Source organism: Pan paniscus, chromosome 20 (assembly GCF_029289425.2).
Source record: "Pan paniscus chromosome 20, NHGRI_mPanPan1-v2.0_pri, whole genome shotgun sequence".
Taxonomy (NCBI): Eukaryota; Metazoa; Chordata; class Mammalia; order Primates; family Hominidae; genus Pan; species Pan paniscus.
In genome coordinates this window covers 57,024,398-57,040,975 of record NC_073269.2, presented here as the reverse complement: position 1 = coordinate 57,040,975, position 16,578 = coordinate 57,024,398, and the positions used below count along the sequence as shown (strand labels likewise).

The 16,578-nt window shown below is 52.2% G+C and overlaps 1 protein-coding gene across 1 annotated transcript; it reads left to right on the top strand.

Annotated features, from left to right (window-relative positions):
* Positions 1–1,613: 1,613 nt before the first annotated feature.
* KLK6 (kallikrein related peptidase 6) lies at positions 1,614–12,896 on the top strand. Its single transcript, XM_008966183.4, has 7 exons — positions 1,614–1,768; positions 2,666–2,717; positions 3,146–3,193; positions 3,939–4,095; positions 7,723–7,970; positions 9,393–9,529; positions 12,211–12,896. Exons 3-7 carry the CDS (start codon positions 3,154–3,156, stop codon positions 12,361–12,363), a joined length of 735 nt encoding a protein of 244 aa, XP_008964431.1. The 5' UTR covers positions 1,614–1,768; positions 2,666–2,717; positions 3,146–3,153; the 3' UTR covers positions 12,364–12,896.
* The last annotated feature ends 3,682 nt before the right edge of the window (positions 12,897–16,578 follow it).

The window sequence follows — 16,578 nt, the reverse complement described above, 5'->3', positions numbered from 1 at the left end:
TGAGGTCAGTGGGGACCAAATGTGAGAGGGAGCACCTGGAGAGTATACTGAATACCGAAGTAGTCTTCATCCCTGGAGTGATGGGGGATGCGCAATGCAAGATGACAATTAGATTCAATGCAAGACAAAGAAAAGGGTTGGCTGGGAACAGTGGCTCATGCCTATGGTCCCAGCTCCTGGGAAGACTGAGGTGGGAGGGTCGCTTGAGCCCAGGAAGGTTGAGGCTGCCACGAGTAAGGATCGTGCCACTGCACTCCAGCCTAGGCAACAGAACAAGACCTTGTCTCAAAAGAAAAAAGAACTTTTTTTTTAAGTTACCTGTAGTGCCCAGCCCAAGCAGGTGCTGAGCCAGACTTCATTCCTATCATTGTCCTTATTACGCAGTGACTTCCCCCTCCTCATTTCTCTCCACTCTGCCACGCACACACCCTCACCCTCCAGCCCATACCAACCACCCCAACCACTGCCTGCGGTTTCCCACGTGCACCCAGGCCAGGCATTTTCACGGCCTTTCCTCCTGACCTACGCCTGGCTCAGCTTTCTAGGCCCAAGTTCAAAGGCACCTCCCTAAATCTTCCCAGATCCCTCTGCTACTGCCCAGCACCACCATCTTATCACAACCCCACGTCGTTCCCAAGTGCTCTCCGATTTCTGCTTAACTCCATGCCTCTCGCTGTGTGTCCGCATCTCATCAATAAGTCCTCAAGTCCTCCTCCATCCTGCTAGCTTCCTCATCGCTCGGGAATCATCCCCGCTACTTCCTGGGGAAACTGACTCCCTTGTGGGCACACACAGTGCTACCCCCGGGGAAATCTAAGAAGAGACCCAGGAGAAGATAAGCACGGAGAGTCAGAGAATCAAGGGGAAAGAAAGGGAGAGAGGCCGGGCACAGTGGCTCACACCTGTAATCCAGCACTTTGGGAGGCCAAGGTGGGTGGATCACCTGAGGTCAGGAGTTTGAGACCAGCCTGGCCAACATGGTGAAACCTCTTCCCTACTAAAAATACAAAAAACATTTAGCCGGGCGTGGTGGTGGGCGCCTGTAATCCCAGCTACTTGGGAGGCTGCGGCAGGAGAACTGCTTGAACTCAGGAGGCGGAGGTTGCAGTGAACTGAGATCACACCACTGCACTCCAGCCTGAGTGACAGAGCAAGACTCCGTCAAAAAAAAAGAAAGAAAGAAAGAAAAGAAGGAAGGAAAGAAGGAAGGAAGGAAGGAAGGGAGAGAGGAAGGGAGAGAGAGAAAAAAAGAGGGAGAGAGGGACAAAATAAAGTGGAGAAAAAGGTAGAGAGACACAAATACAGAGACTGAGATGGGAGAGAGAGAGAGATGGAAGCTCCCTCCCCTCCATGGCCAGGGAGACAGATGGAGCAAGAGACCTCAGGGGTGGGCAGACTTGGAGGAGAAGGACCAGGAGGATGTGGAGTGCCGAAATCTCCAGTCAGGGCCGGGTGGGCAGTCAGAGACTGCAAAGGAGGACTGTCAGACAGGGACAAAAGGAAGCCATTGATGTAACCGCCCTCCCGCCTGCCCGCCGGAAGAGAGGTTGAGGCGCGGAGCTGCTGGGAGCATGGCACTGGGGTGCTGGGGGCGGACAAAGCCCCATTGTTCCTGGGCCCTTTCCCCATCGCGCCTGGGCCTGCTCCCCAGCCCGGGGCAGGGGCGGGGGCCAGTGTGGTGACACACGCTGTCTCCCCGGCTGGCTGGCTCGCTCTCTCCTGGGGACACAGAGGTCGGCAGGCAGCACACAGAGGGACCTACGGGCAGGTGTGTGAGTCACCCCAACCGCACTGAACCTGGGCAGGCTGCTTCCCAGTGCCGGAGGGCTCTGGAGCCCGGAGTGAGGGCCTGCAGGTCCCTGGGTGGCACAGAGAGTGCTGGGGGTGCAGGGAGGCCTGGGGCACCATCTGCTTGCCCCAGAGGCCGGAATTTGTCTTCAGACACTTTCTTTCTCCAAAACCCGGAGGTCTAAGGACTGAGCCGACTAGAACTTCCTCTGCCTCAGATTCAGGCCCCAGCCCCTCCTCCCTCAGACCCAGGAGTTTAGGTCCTAGCCCCTCCTCCCTCAGACCCAGGAGTCCAAGTTCCCACCTCCTCCCTCAGACTCAGGAGTCCAGGCCCCCAGCCCCTCCTCCCTCAGACCCAGGAGTCCAAGTTCCCACCTCCTCCCTCAGACCCAGGAGTCCAGGCCCCCAGCCCCTCCTCCCTCAGACGCAAGGGTCCAGGCCCCCAGCCCCTCCTCCCTCAGACTCAGGAGTCCAGGCCCCCAGCCCCTCCTCCCTCAGACCCAGGAGTCCAGGCCCTCACTGCACTCAGGGACCAGTGCTCCCCTCCCTGGAGGCCTGGTCAGGGGTCACCAAGAGCAGAGCGTGGGGGCGGGAGGAATGTGTGTGGGAGGCCTCGGTAAGGAGGAAAAGGGTGTAGCCAGTCTCCTGGCTCAGGGACCTGAGAGACAGGGGTTAAAAGGACGTTCCAGAAGCATCTGGGGACAGAACCAGCCTCTTCCAGGGAGGCCTGGGAGCTGGGGGTGTGTGTCTGGCAGTCCCTGCAGCCCTGGGCTCTGCAGCCCCTGCGTCCTCCGCTTGGCTCTGCCACTGCATCTGAGTGTCTTCTCTCCTCACGGCTCCCCGCATTTCTAACTCTTTCTGCCTCCTCGTCTCAAAGCTGTTCCTTCCCCCGACTCAAGAATCCCCGGAGGCCCGGAGGCCTGCAGCAGGTGAGATCACAGACATCACAGAACCTGCCGGGTGGGCGGGGTGGGTGGCCATTGCGCACAGAGCCAGGCTCCGAGGAAAACTCCCATACAGAGGAAGAACGCTAGGGCCCCCTAGGGTAACCCTCTCCTGTCGACAGGAAGGCAAATCAGTGCCCAAGAAAGTAGAAAGATCTAATCAGAATCTCACCATGGGTTACTGGACCAGTGGACGTAGTTCTGAATTCTCTTTGGCACTGTTTTCGTGGGATCCTCTGATGGAAGATGTGGGCTGGGGAAGAATAAATCAGGAGGCTAGACGGGAAGGACAGAGGTCAAGGCAGGAGAGCATAGCAGGCCAGGAAGGAAGGAGAGGATGCAGAGGGAGCAGACAGAGGGATGGGGGGAGGGTCGAGGCAGTGACTAATGGACCATGTGGCTTCCCCTCTCAGGAGCGGCCATGAAGAAGCTGATGGTGGTGCTGAGTCTGATTGCTGCAGGTGGGGAAAGGGCATTTGGATGGGGGAGGCTTGCAGACAGGGTTGGGCTTGTTGATGGAGAAGAGGCTGGTATTGGGGATGGGGATATGCACAGGGTTGGGGTGGGGGAGCTTTGAAATGAGGAAGACGTTGGGGATTAGGCTAAGGGTGGGGAATACAGATGGGGAGGGTGGTGGGAGGTGGGTTTGAAGATATGAGGGTTTGGGGTGGGGTTGGCTTTAGGGATGGGGATCTAAACGGAGAAGAGGTAGGAGGTAGGTTGGAAAGTTGGAGAGAGCCCGGGGATAGGGGATACAGTTGGGTTTGTAATGGGAATGGGGTAAGTTTGGGAGTGGAAATACAGAGAAGCTTTTTTTTTTTGAGACAGGGTCTCACTCTGTCACCCAGGCTGGAGTGTAGTGGCATGATCCATAGTTCACTGCAGACTTGAACTCTTGGGTCTCAAGTGACCCTCCCACCTCAGCCTCCCAAGTAGCTGGGACTACAGGCGTATGCCACCATACCCTGCTAATTTGTGTGTGTGTGTGTGTGTGTGTGTGTGTGTGTGTGTGTGTGTGTGGAGATGAGGTCTCATTGTGTTACCCAGGCTGGTCTCAAACTCCTGGGCTCAAGCGATCCTCCTGCCTCAGCTGGGATTACAGGCATAAGCCACTGCACCTGACCAATCTTGACTGGAGTTCATGTTGAGGGGGATGCGCTTGGTTTCTCCAGAACTCCTCTCTGACTCAGATCTTCTCTCCCTCAGCCTGGGCAGAGGAGCAGAATAAGTTGGTGCATGGCGGACCCTGCGACAAGACATCTCACCCCTACCAAGCTGCCCTCTACACCTCGGGCCACTTGCTCTGTGGTGGGGTCCTTATCCATCCACTGTGGGTCCTCACAGCTGCCCACTGCAAAAAACCGTGAGTCTACACCGTAAATGAACAGCGGATGCGACTGAACCCTGAGGGTGTCTTATAGATGTCAGGCAGGAGGTGACACAGGCATCCCCCCCATCCCAGCACGAGGCCATCTGATAGCCAGGTGCATTCGGCTGTTGCTTAATTGAGTACTTAATGTGTGCCAGGCCCTGCGGGCATAGCAGTGGAAAAGAAAATAAAAAAAAGAAAACAAAAAAAAACAAGCAAAATTGCTGTTTTCCTGAACTTACTTTCTAATGGGGGAATTGGATCATTTGGGGACCTGCAGGGCATGATGGGCATTTGGATTTAATTCTGAGCACAGTAGGAAGCCACTGGGCAGTTTTGTTTTTGTTGTTTGTTTTTTGAGACACAGTCTCGCTCTGTCACCCAGGCTGGAGTGTAGTGGCATGATCTCAGCTCACTGCAACCTCTGCCTCCCAGGTTCCAGCGAGTCTCCTGCCTCAGCACCCCAAGTAGCTGAGATTACAGGTGTGCACCACCTTGCCTGGCTAATTTTTGTATTTTTGGTAGAGACGGGATTTCACCATGTTGACCAGGCTGGTCTCGAACTCCTGACCTCAGGTGATCCGCCCTCCTCGCCCTCCCAAAGAGCTGGGATTACAGGCATGAGCCACCACCACACCCAGCCTGATTTACATTTTTACAAGCACCCTGGCTACCACGTGGAACGTGGTCTGGGCAAGAGAGAGGGAGGGAGGCCCACGTGGGGGCTGTTGCTTTCATCCGGCGACATAGGGGGGTGGCTTGAACCCAGGCGGTCGCAGTGGGGATGGAGGGATGTTGAATATCTTGGGATGTGGAATTCTGAGACTGAGCCAGCAGAATTTGGCAACGAGGAACAGGAGGGAGAGGAAGAAGCAGGGCTGGCTTCCGGGTATTTGTCCTGAACAACTGGGTGTTTTGCCACGTCTTTCTCTGAGTTGTGGGAGAGGGAAAGAGAAACAGGCCGGGTGTAGGCACAGGAGCATCTGACATTTTGCTTTAGCCACGATGAGTTTGAGATGCCTGGGAGATGTCCCAGCAGGGAGGCCAGGGAGGACTCTGGAGCTCAGAGGAGCGGTCAGGGCTGGAGGTTAAAATGAAGGCATCGTCAGCAAACAGGTGTATTTAAAGCCATGGGACTAGATGAGATCATCCAAAAAGCTGGCACAGTTGGAGGAGCTGGAGGGCCCAGGACAAAAACCCTGGGCGCTGATCCTCACTAGTCAGATTCACGACAGCTGCCACTTGTTTGATGCTAACTACCAATCAGGTGCTGAGTGAAACCATGTACACACCTTTCCTGGAATGCCCACCACAAGGGACTCTTGGCACCATTTTGCAAATGAGGAAACTGAGGTGCAGGGAAATAGCAAGTGACAATCCCTGGGGTGGTTCCCCTGACCCCAAGGAGACCTTGGATGACTCTCACCACCATCATTCATTCCTTTGATGTACATTGACTAAGAGCACCTGCTAAGTGCCACATTCGAGTTGGGCAGTGGAGATTCAGCAATGGATGGGACACACACGTCATCCCTGCCCTTGGGAGCACAAGGACAGCAAGGTGCAGACAAGCAGTTATTTAAGAAGCAAAGTGAGGGCTGGGCATGGTGGCTCATGCCTGTAATCCCAGCACTTTGGGAGGCCGAGGTGGGTGGATTACCGGAGTTCGAGACCAGCTTGGCCAACATGGTGCAACCCTGTCTCTACTGAAAATACAAAAAATTAGCCAGGCATGGTGGTGGGCTCCTGTAATTCCAGCAACTTGGGAGGCTAAGGCAGGAGAATTGCTTGAACCTGGGAGGCGGAGGTTGCAGTGAGCCGAGATCGCGCCACTGCACTCCAGCCTGAACCACAGAGCGAGACTCTGTCTAAAAAAAAAGGAAAGAAAGAAGAAGCAAATTGGGCTGGCCATGGTGGCTCATGCCTGTAATCCCAGCACTTTGGGAGGCCGAGGCGGGTGGATCACTCGAGCCCAGGAGTACAAAGCTGCAGTGAGCTGTGATCTACAGAACACCACTGCAGATCCAGCCTGGGTGACAGAGCGAGACCCTGTCTCAAAAAAACAAACCAACAAAAGAAGCAAACCCTTCAAAACCCCATATAATTACAAATTATGAAGGAAAAGAATAGGGGTACCTACTTTAGATGGAGGAGGGTCAGGAAGGACTTTCTAATGAGATAAAATCCAAGCAGAGGCACGAAGATGGGAAAAGGAATGTTCAGGGCAGAGGAAAGGCTGTGATAACACCCCTGAGGTGAGAACCGTCTTGAGTATTCTCAGAAAAGAAAATTTCCCGTTCACTGGGGGGCAGAAGGTGCTGGGAGATAAGGTTGGAAAGTGACTACAGCCAGATCACACAGGGGCTCCAGTGCCAAGTGGAGGAGCCCAGGCTTTATTCTTAGGACAATGGGGAGCCATGGGTGATGTCTGAGCAAGGGAGTGACTCTCTGTTTCAGGAATATGTATCAAACACCTATCCTGTGCCAGGTGCTGATCAACGCACTGGAGATACTATATCTGAATAGAACAAAAATCCCCATCTTGACATCCTAGAGCTGCACTGTCTAATATGGTAGCCATCAGTCACATATAGCAAATTACATTGAAATTAATGAAATGGAAAATCCACAAGCCACATTTCAAGTACTCAGCAGCCACCTGTAGCTTGTGGTTCCCCCAGCCACCTCTGGACAGTGCAGATCGAGATCATGGCATCGTAGCATTTAGTGGACAGCATTGCTCTGCAAGGAGGAGAAATAATACAATGAGTAAATATTTAACAATAAATATATAGCATGTCAGATGATTGTGATAGGTTCTCTGGTGGAACAGAAAGCAGGGGAGGGAGATAGGAATTGCCTACTAACAGGTATTTGTATTTTAATTGGGCAACTAAGGAAGGCTTCCCTGAGAGGCGACATTTAAAGGAAGTGAGGGAGTGAGCTATGCAGGTACTTGGAGGACAGACTTGCTGGCAGAGGGAACAGCAGTGCAAAGGCCCTGAGGTGGGAAGATCACTATTGTGTTCAAGGCAAGACAGGGAAGCCAGCGTTTGGCTGGAGCAGAGGGAGAGAAGGGGAGAGTGGGAGGAGAAGATGTCTGAGAGATGATGGGGCAGTGCTTGCAAGGCCTGGTGCGCCACGTTGAGAACTTTGGCTTTGATTCCGAGAGAGATGGGAGTCATAGGAGGGGCTGAGCAGAGGAGGCACAGGACCAACTTACATTGTTAAAATATCTCTGGTTGCTTTGTGGACGATGGACTGTGGGGGGCCAGAGATGGAGCAGGGAGCCCATTGAGGAGGCTACTGCTCTAGTTCAGGTAGGAAGTGAAAAGGCAGCTCAAACCAAGATGGTAGCCGTGGGAAAGGTGAGATGTGGCCAGATTCTGGATATGCTTCAGAGAGGCAAAAGGAATTCTGGACAGCTTGGATGTAGGGCATGAAATAAAGAGAGTGAAGAATAGCCCCCAAGATTATTCTGAAAGGATGGAATTGCCATTTACCCAGCTGGGGAAGACTGTGGGAGGAGCAGGCCAGCTGATTCATGACTTCCCAGCCCTCTCTGAAGCCTCAACTGTAGCCCAAGGGCTCCAGGTGAGACCCAGCCCTCTTCCTTCCCAGGAATCTTCAGGTGTTCCTGGGGAAGCATAACCTTCGGCAAAGGGAGAGTTCCCAGGAGCAGAGTTCTGTTGTCCGGGCTGTGATCCACCCTGACTATGATGCCGCCAGCCATGACCAGGACATCATGCTGTTGCGCCTGGCACGCCCAGCCAAACTCTCTGAACTCATCCAGCCCCTTCCCCTGGAGAGGGACTGCTCAGCCAACACCACCAGCTGCCACATCCTGGGCTGGGGCAAGACAGCAGATGGTCAGTAGTGGGAGGCTGGTGGGGAGCAGGCTACTGGCTACTGGGGGAAGTGGGCCAAAGGATGGGGAGTGGGAAAATTGGTGAGGGGCCATGGGAAGATGGGCTAATGGTGAGGACCAATGGGACAGGGTTTCAATGGGAGAAAGGTCAAGGGGGAGGGAGAGTGAATTTGGGAGCTGGGCCAGTGAGTGAACAGCCAATGGAAAATGTAGACCAATGGGTGAATAGCATGGGAGAGATGGAACATAAGATGAAGGTTCAATAAAGAGGGAAGGTCAGTGGGGAGATGCTAATCAGGAAGGATGTCAAAGGTCAAAGGGGACCGATCAGGATTCATTGAACAGCAGGAAGGAATAATGGAGAAGGAACTGATGGAAGAAGAGAAACCAATAAAGCACAAAAGCCAACTGAAGGATGTGAATTGAGACAGTGAATGGGGGTATAGCTGATGGAAGAGGGACTAAGGGGAAAGGATCAATGGTCCAGAGGAGTCACTAGAGGAAAAAACAGGTCCAATAGATCAGCAGGAACCATGAAGGTGGGCCTGTGTGTGAAGGGCCAATAAGAAAGGTGAACCATTGGATGAAGGGCCAGTGGGAAGGCAGAGACAATGGGGGAGGATGTGGCAAGTTAGAAAAGGACCAATGAGGGAGGTGGACCATTGGATGAAGGGCTAATAGGAAGGGAGAGCCAGTGGGGGATGGTGAGGCCAGTTAGAAAAGGACCAAGGAGGGAAGCAGACCAATAGGAAGAGAGAGCCAATGAGGGAGGGCAGGGCCAGTTAGGAAAGGACCAATGAGGAAGGTAGACCATTGGAGGAAAGGCCAATAGAAAGGGAGGATCCATGAGGGAGGGTGGGGACAGTTAGAAAAGGACCAATGATGGAGGTGGACCATTGGATAAAGAACCAATAGAAAGGAAGAACCAATGGGAGAGGGCATGGCCAGTTAGGAAAAGACCAATGGTCACAGAGTGACCAATCAAGATGAATCAATGGGCAGGAAGTGTCCAATGAAGAATGGACTACTGATCAGGAGGGGTACAGTAGAGGAGGGCATAACAGAGGAAGAGTCCTCCAGGTCAACTGAAACTACTGAAGAAGGTGGGACCAGTGGAAGAGAGAAAAGTGGAGGAGGGACCTAAGAGAAAAGGAAAACCAATAGGAAATGAGGACTCCTGGAGAAGAGACGATTAATGAGGAAGACAGCCAATGGGAGGGAAGAATGATAGAAAGAGGGACTAATTAGGAGGCAGGGACGATGGTAATGAGATGTAAGAATGAGAGACAAACAGGAAGAGGGGTGCCAATAGAAAAGAGGGACCAATAGAGGATGGAGGACTTATAGGGGTTGGGGGGGTGACTGGGGAGGATGTGGGGAGTGCAAGGCCTGGGCTGAGTCTGGCCCATCTCTCCCCTAACAGGTGATTTCCCTGACACCATCCAGTGTGCATACATCCACCTGGTGTCCCGTGAGGAGTGTGAGCATGCCTACCCTGGCCAGATCACCCAGAACATGTTGTGTGCTGGGGATGAGAAGTACGGGAAGGATTCCTGCCAGGTGAGGTGACCCGGATCTGCCACTTACACAGCCAGAGACAGGACGAAGTCACAAAAACATGGCCAGACACAGGAAGAGAGAGACACAGGCCAAAAGAGAGCTTTACAGAGACAGGCTGAGGGAGAACCCAAGCCCTGAAAAGAAGAGACTTAGTTCAACACACAGAGACACAGTCAGGGATATGCAGAGATATAAAGACACAGCCAGCAGACACAGGAAGTGCAGAGACAAGGATGGAGGCCACGGGATCAAGAACCAGAGAGGCCAGGAGCAGCGGCTCATGCCTGTAATCCTGGCACTTTGGGAGGCCGAAGCAGGAGGATCACCTGGGGTCAGGAGTTCGAGACCAGCCTGATCAACATGGTGAAACCCTATCTCTACTAAAAATACAAAAATTAGGATGGGCACAGTGGCTCATGCCTGTAATCCCAGCACCTTGGGAGGCCGAAGCAGGAGGATCACCTGGGGTCAGGAGTTCGAGACCAGCCTGATCAACATGGTGAAACCCTATCTCTACTAAAAATACAAAAATTAGGATGGGCACAGTGGCTCATGCCTGTAATCCCAGCACCTTGGGAGGCCGAGGTGGGTGAATAACCAGGTCAAGAGATTGAGACCAGCCTGGCCGATATGGGGAAACCTCATCTCTACTAAAAATACAAAAATTAGCTGGGCGTGGTGGCAGGCGCCTGTAGTTCCAGCTACTCAGGAGGCTGTGGCAGGAGAATCACTTGAACCTGGAGGCGGAGGTTGTTGCAGTGAGTCGAGATCATGCTACTGCACTCCAGCCTGGCAACAGAGCAAGATTCCATCTCAAAAAAAAAAAATACAAAAATTACACAAGCATGGTGGGACACACCTGTAGTCCCAGCTACTCGGGAGGCTGAGGCTGGAGAATTGCTTAAACCCAGGAGGCAGAGGCTGCAGTGAGCTGAGATCACGCCACTGCACTCCAGCCTGGGGACAGAGCCAGACTCTGTCTAAAAACAAAAAGAACCAAAGAGAGGTAGTAAGGAAGCAGATGGTGTGAGGGGACTGTCCTTCCTCAAACAGAGCCCCTACGAGCCTGCTCAGAAACGACCAGGCTCTGGAGGAGGGAGACACTAGCTGGGAAAAGGGGACTCCCTCCCGAATACTTTAACTTTTCCTCCATTGTCATCCATCCAAGCTCTCCTCTTTAAGCCAGAATGACTAATGCATTGAGGGATGTGCAGAGTCCCACCAAGAGGGAGACAGAGGCAGAAACAGAGACAGAGACAGGGAAAGCGATACATAGCAAGTTGGACGCAAAGAAAGGGCAGGCGGGCGAGACTGTCCTCAAGACACGTGGTGGAGAGGTGTCCCTGGACGGAATAGTGCCAGGCATATCTCTCCCTGGGCCCTCCCTACCTCTCCCACCTGGGTCTTATTGTCTCCTCCTCCCCCTCCTCTCCCTCCCCCTCCTCCTCCCCCTCCTCCTCCCCCTCCTCCTCCCCCTCCTCCTCCTCTTCCTCCTCCTCTTCCTCCTCCTCCTCTTCCTCCTCCTTCTCCTCTTCCTTCTCCTCTTCCTCCTCCTCGTTCTCCTCTTCCTCCTCCTCCTCTTCCTCCTCCCCCTTTTCCTCCTCCTCCTTTTCCTCCTCTTCTCCTCCTCTTCCTTCTCCTCCTCCTCCTCTTCCTCCTCCTCCTCTTCCTCCTCCTCTTCCTCCTCCTTCTCCTCTTCCTCTTCCTCCTTCTCCTCTTCCTCCTCCTCTTCCTCCTCCTCCTCCTTCTCCTCTTCCTTCTCCTCTTCCTCCTCCTCGTTCTCCTCTTCCTCCTCCTCCTCTTCCTCCTCCCCCTTTTCCTCCTCCTCCTTTTCCTCCTCTTCTCCTCCTCTTCCTTCTCCTCCTTCTCCTCTTCCTCCTCCTCCTCTTCCTCCTTCTCCTCTTCCTCCTCCTCTTCCTCCTCCTCCCCCTCCCCCTCCTCCTCCCCTCCTCCCCCTCCTCCCCTCCTCCCCCTCCTCCCCTCCTCCCCCTCCTCCCCTCCTCCCCCTCCTCCCCTCCTCCCCCTCCTCCTCCTCTTCCTCATTTTCTCCTCCTCCTCTTATTCATCTTCTTTTCCTCCTCCTCCTCCTTCTTCCTCTTCCTCTTCATCTTCCACTGCCTCTTTTCCTCTTCCTCCTCCTCCCTCTCCCTCTCCCCCTCCCCCTCCTCCCTCTCCTTCCCCTCCTCCCCCCTCCTTCTTCCTCTTCCTCTTCCACTCCCTCTTTTCCTCCTCCTCTTCCTCCTCCTCCATCTCCCTGACCCCCTCCCCCTCCCCTCCTCCCTCTCCTTCCCCTCTTCCCTCTCCTCCCCTTCCTCCTTCTCCTCCTTCGTCTTCATCTTCTTCTTTTCTCTCTCTCTCCATCGGTCTCTACACCTCTGCCTCTCTCCACACCTGTCAGTCTCCATTCTTAAATTGTTTCTCTTTCTTGCTCTCTATGTTCCTCTGCATCTTGGCATTCCTATCTCTGTGTCTTTGAGTCTCCTTTATTCTCTCTCTACCATTCTCTCTCTGTGCCTTTGTGTGTCTTACTGTCTCTCTCTCTGTCTCTCTGTCCCTGAGTCTTTCTCTCCATCTTTCAGTAAGTACCTCTGTCCCTTTCTACCTCTCTCTCTGTCACACACACACACACACACAGTCTCTGGGTTTCTATCTGTATCTGACTTTCTCCCTCTTTCCTGCAGGGTGATTCTGGGGGTCCGCTGGTATGTGGAGACCACCTCCGAGGCCTTGTGTCATGGGGTAACATCCCCTGTGGATCAAAGGAGAAGCCAGGAGTCTACACCAACGTCTGCAGATACACGAACTGGATCCAAAAAACCATTCAGGCCAAGTGACCCTGACATGTGACATCCACCTCCCGACCTACCACCCCACTGGCTGGTTCCAGAACGTCTCTCACCTAGACCTTGCCTCCCCTCCTCTCCTGCCCAGCTCTGACCCTGATGCTTAATAAACGCAGCGACGTGAGGGTCCTGATTCTCCCTGGTTTTACACCAGCTCCATCCTTGCATCACTGGGGAGGACGTGATGAGTGAGGACTTGGGTCCTTGGTCTTACCCCCACCACTAAGAGAATACAGGAAAATCCCTTCTAGGCATCTCCTCTCCCCAACCCTTCCACACGTTTGATTTCTTCCTGCAGAGGCCCAGCCGCGTGTCTGGAATCCCAGCTCCACTGCTTACTGTCGGTGTCCCCTTGGGATGTACCTTTCTTCACTGCAGATTTCTCACCTGTAAGATGAAGATAAGGATGATACAGTCTCCATAAGGCAGTGGCTGTTGGAAAGATTTAAGGTTTCACACCTATGACATACACGGAATAGCACCTGGGCCACCATGCACTCAATAAAGAATGAATTTTATTATGAGTGGGGCTTTTTGCTTTGATTTGACTTCCACCTTTCTGAAATCTAGATATTCTCAGTTCTCCTTTACAGCCAATTTGATTTTTCCTCCCCTCCAGGAAGGCACTCTTGATGCCTCCACCTTGTGCTACACCTCAAAGATGGCTTTTGCCCCTAAATTTTTTTTTCCCTCCCCAAGATGGAGTCTTGCTCTGTCACCCAAGCTGGAGTGCAGTGGCGCCATCTCGGCTCACTGCAACCTTCGCCTCCCAGGTTCAAGTGATTCTCCTCCCTCAGCCTCCTGAGTAGCTGGGATTACAGGTACGTGCCACCATGCCCGGCTAGTTTTTGTATTTTTAGTAGAGACGGGGTGTCACCATGTTGGCCAGGCTGGTCTCGAACTCCTGACCTCATGATCCGCCCACCTCGGCCTCCCAAAGTGCTGGGATTACAGGTGTGAGCCACCGCGCCCAGCCTAAACTTTTGTCACAGCCAAACCAGGAAGGTGGGAGGGTAGGAAGACCACCATGCATGGGTAACAGTGATGGGAGAGGAGGGCAGGGATCAGATCCCCAAGGATCTCAGATGCCAGCATGAGAGGCTGAAACCTTCTCCTGAGAGCACTGGGGAGCCATGGAAAGTCTGTGAGCTGGGGCAGCCCTAGGGCCATGTGCAGGATGAACCAGAGGGGAGACCCTGGAGGCTGGGGCTGGGGAGGAGGTTGAGGTGATGATGCAGGGAGAGAAGATGAGGGTTGAGGTGGGGCTGGGCCTGGGAGGGCTGGAAAGGAAGGCCGGATATGAGGTCACCCTTTGGAGAAGTTCGGGTGGGTGGCATTCTCACAGAAGGAACAACATGTAGACAATCCTGGGGGTGTGAGGACACCTGTGAATCGTCCTGGATGGTGGAGGCTGGCGTCTGAGGTGGGAGAAATGAACGATGTGGCTGGAAATGTAGGTCAGTGGAAGATGATGCCACTGAGCACCAGGCAGAAGAACTTGGACCTGATCCCGAGGACCTGGAGAAAAGGAAGGACGTGGTCAGATCTGGGCTTTAGAAAGACCCTATGATCTTTGCCTTAAGAATCAAAGAAATGCAACATTCTATCATGGGGACGTGATGGAAGGAAGTGGCTGACTTTGTGACTTGATGGAATTATGAAGTCATGTGAATGACCTGGGCCCCCCTTGAGCAACCTTCTCCGGAAAAGCCGTGAAATTCACCAGGGTCACCAAGAGGAACCCAGGCAATGACGGTCCAGACCAAAATCAGCTGCAGTTAATTGAGAGAAAATTGACTTTCTTTTTTTCTTTTTGAGACAGAGTGTCAGAGTCTCACTCTGTCGCCCAGGGTGGAGTGCAATGGCACGATCTCGGCTCACTGCAACCTCTGCCTCCCGGGCTCAAGCAGTTCTCCTGCCTCAGCCTCCCGAGTAGCTGGGATTACAGCTGTGTGCCAGGACACCCAGTTAATTTTTTTTTTTTTTTTTTAGTAGAGACAGGGTTTCACCGTGTTGACCAGGCTGGTCTCAAACTCCCGACCTCAAGTGATCCATGAATCTCAGAATCCCAAAATGTTGGGATAGCAGGTGTGAGCCATTCAGAAAGAAATTGACTTTCTGAATGGATAATAAGAATAATGATAGTCATGACAACAGTAATAATAATAATTTAAAATATACTGATTAGCACTTACCAGGTACTATTCTAAGTGCCTTACATATATTAACTCATTTGATCCTCATCACAAGCCTGTGAGGTGGATACCATTATTGTTCCCATTTTACAGACAGGGAAACCAAGGCACAGAGGGGGTCCATGGTGTGATCAAAGCCTCACAGCTAGTAGATGGCTGCACCAGAATTTAAATGCTAGGGGCTGGTGCCACAGTTTGGGCTCCTAACCACTCTTCTGTACTGAAGTCTTCTTGTAATTCTGAGATGTTTTGGAACTGAGCATTAAAATGTTTAGACATCCAACCCTTCTTATGAATTTTATTTTTTTGAAGCAGAATCTCTACACTTTTGGTATTTTAGGTGATTGTGTGTCTAAGAGAATTTCACCTGTTATAGGGAAAGCCTTGTGACTTCAGCTTTAAATGTGTAATAATTGAGCTGTGATTTTTTAAGATGGAGTTACGCCAAGTTAATATCCAGCATTGGGATATCTGAAAGAATGCAACATGGGTCATATTTATGAGTGTAATACACTCAGATGTACAAACTCACTTCAATGCTTTGGAAGTGGTGCCTAAAACTCAAGGGACTTCCAGAAGAGGTTGAATGTGTTGGTTTTAGAAACGTAGTTTAAAATGTCTGAAGGTGTTTAATTAACTTAGTTTGTGAATAGGACCAAGCATTATTATGAGGACCCCATAGGCCGGGTGCGGTGGCTCACACCTGTAATCCTAGCGCTTTGGGAGGCTGAGGCGGGCGGATCATGAGGTCAGGAGATGGAGACCATCCTGGCTAACATGGTGAAACCCCATCTCTACTAAAAATACAAAAAAATAATTAGCCGGTGTGCCTCCTGTAGTCCCAGCTACACGGGAAGGAGGCTGAGACAGGAGAATCGTTTGAACCCAGGAGGCGGAGGTTGCGGTGAGCCAAGATCGCACAACTGCATTCCAGCCTGGGAGACAGAGTGAGACTCCATCTCAAAAAAAAAAAAAAAAAAAAAAAAGAACTTAAAAGCAACTGATGTCTAAAAGAAAGAAAGAAAGAAAAAGATTTATCTAGATCAAAATGGGTTGCAAACAACTTAAAAGACTAAAGGAAGAAATAGGTTGCTGGTTTTGTCACTTTATTAATTAATTAATTTATTTATTTTGAGATGGAGTTTCGCTCTTGTCACCCAGGCTGGACTGCAGTGGCGTGATCTCAGCTCAGTGCAACCTCCACCTCCCAAGTTCAAGCGATTCTCCTGCCTCAGCCTCCTGAGTAGCTGGGATTACAGGCACCCGCCACCACACCTGGCTAATTTTTGTATTTTTAGTAGAGACAGGGTTTCACCATGTTGGCCAGGCTGGTCTCGAACTCCTGACCCTGTGATCCACCTGCCTTGGCCTCCCAAAGTGCTGGGATTACAGGGGTGAGACACTGCGCCCGGCCACGGTTTTGTCACTTTAATGAATGAAATATTAATTGTCATAATCAAAATAAACCTCAGAATAGGTTTTTGTTATTTTGGGTTTTTTGGTATTTTCCCTGTGCACTAAAACCAGTCCTGAGTGCTCTAAAATCTCCCCTTTAACAGAATTATAGATGTGAGCAACACAGCTCGGTTGTTTTTTTGCCCTCAAGGAATGAGGGCTCAAAGAAGGCAGCATCTTCAGGCGTCTTTGTCATTTTGTTCACGGACACCTGAGTCTGATTGTTCACAGACACCTGTGTCTGGCACATCACAGATGAATGTTTCATTAGCTCTTACTTCCTAGTGAGGACAGAGACAAGGAGACACGAAGACAGATGCAAAGAGCTGGCGGCAGATGGAAAGAAAAGCTGGCGTAGAGACGAGGTCAGGAGAGGTGGCCTCAGATGGCTCAGGAGTGGAGAGGGAGAAGCCACCTTTCGGGTTCCCCACCCAATGCCCATTTCCCAAGCCGTCTGCCCCTCTCCTGGCCTCTTGATCTATTTTCCCAATAACAAGTAGCCCTGCCCAACTCTCTCACCCATGCCTGGCCATACCAGCTGGGCCACGGCACCTGC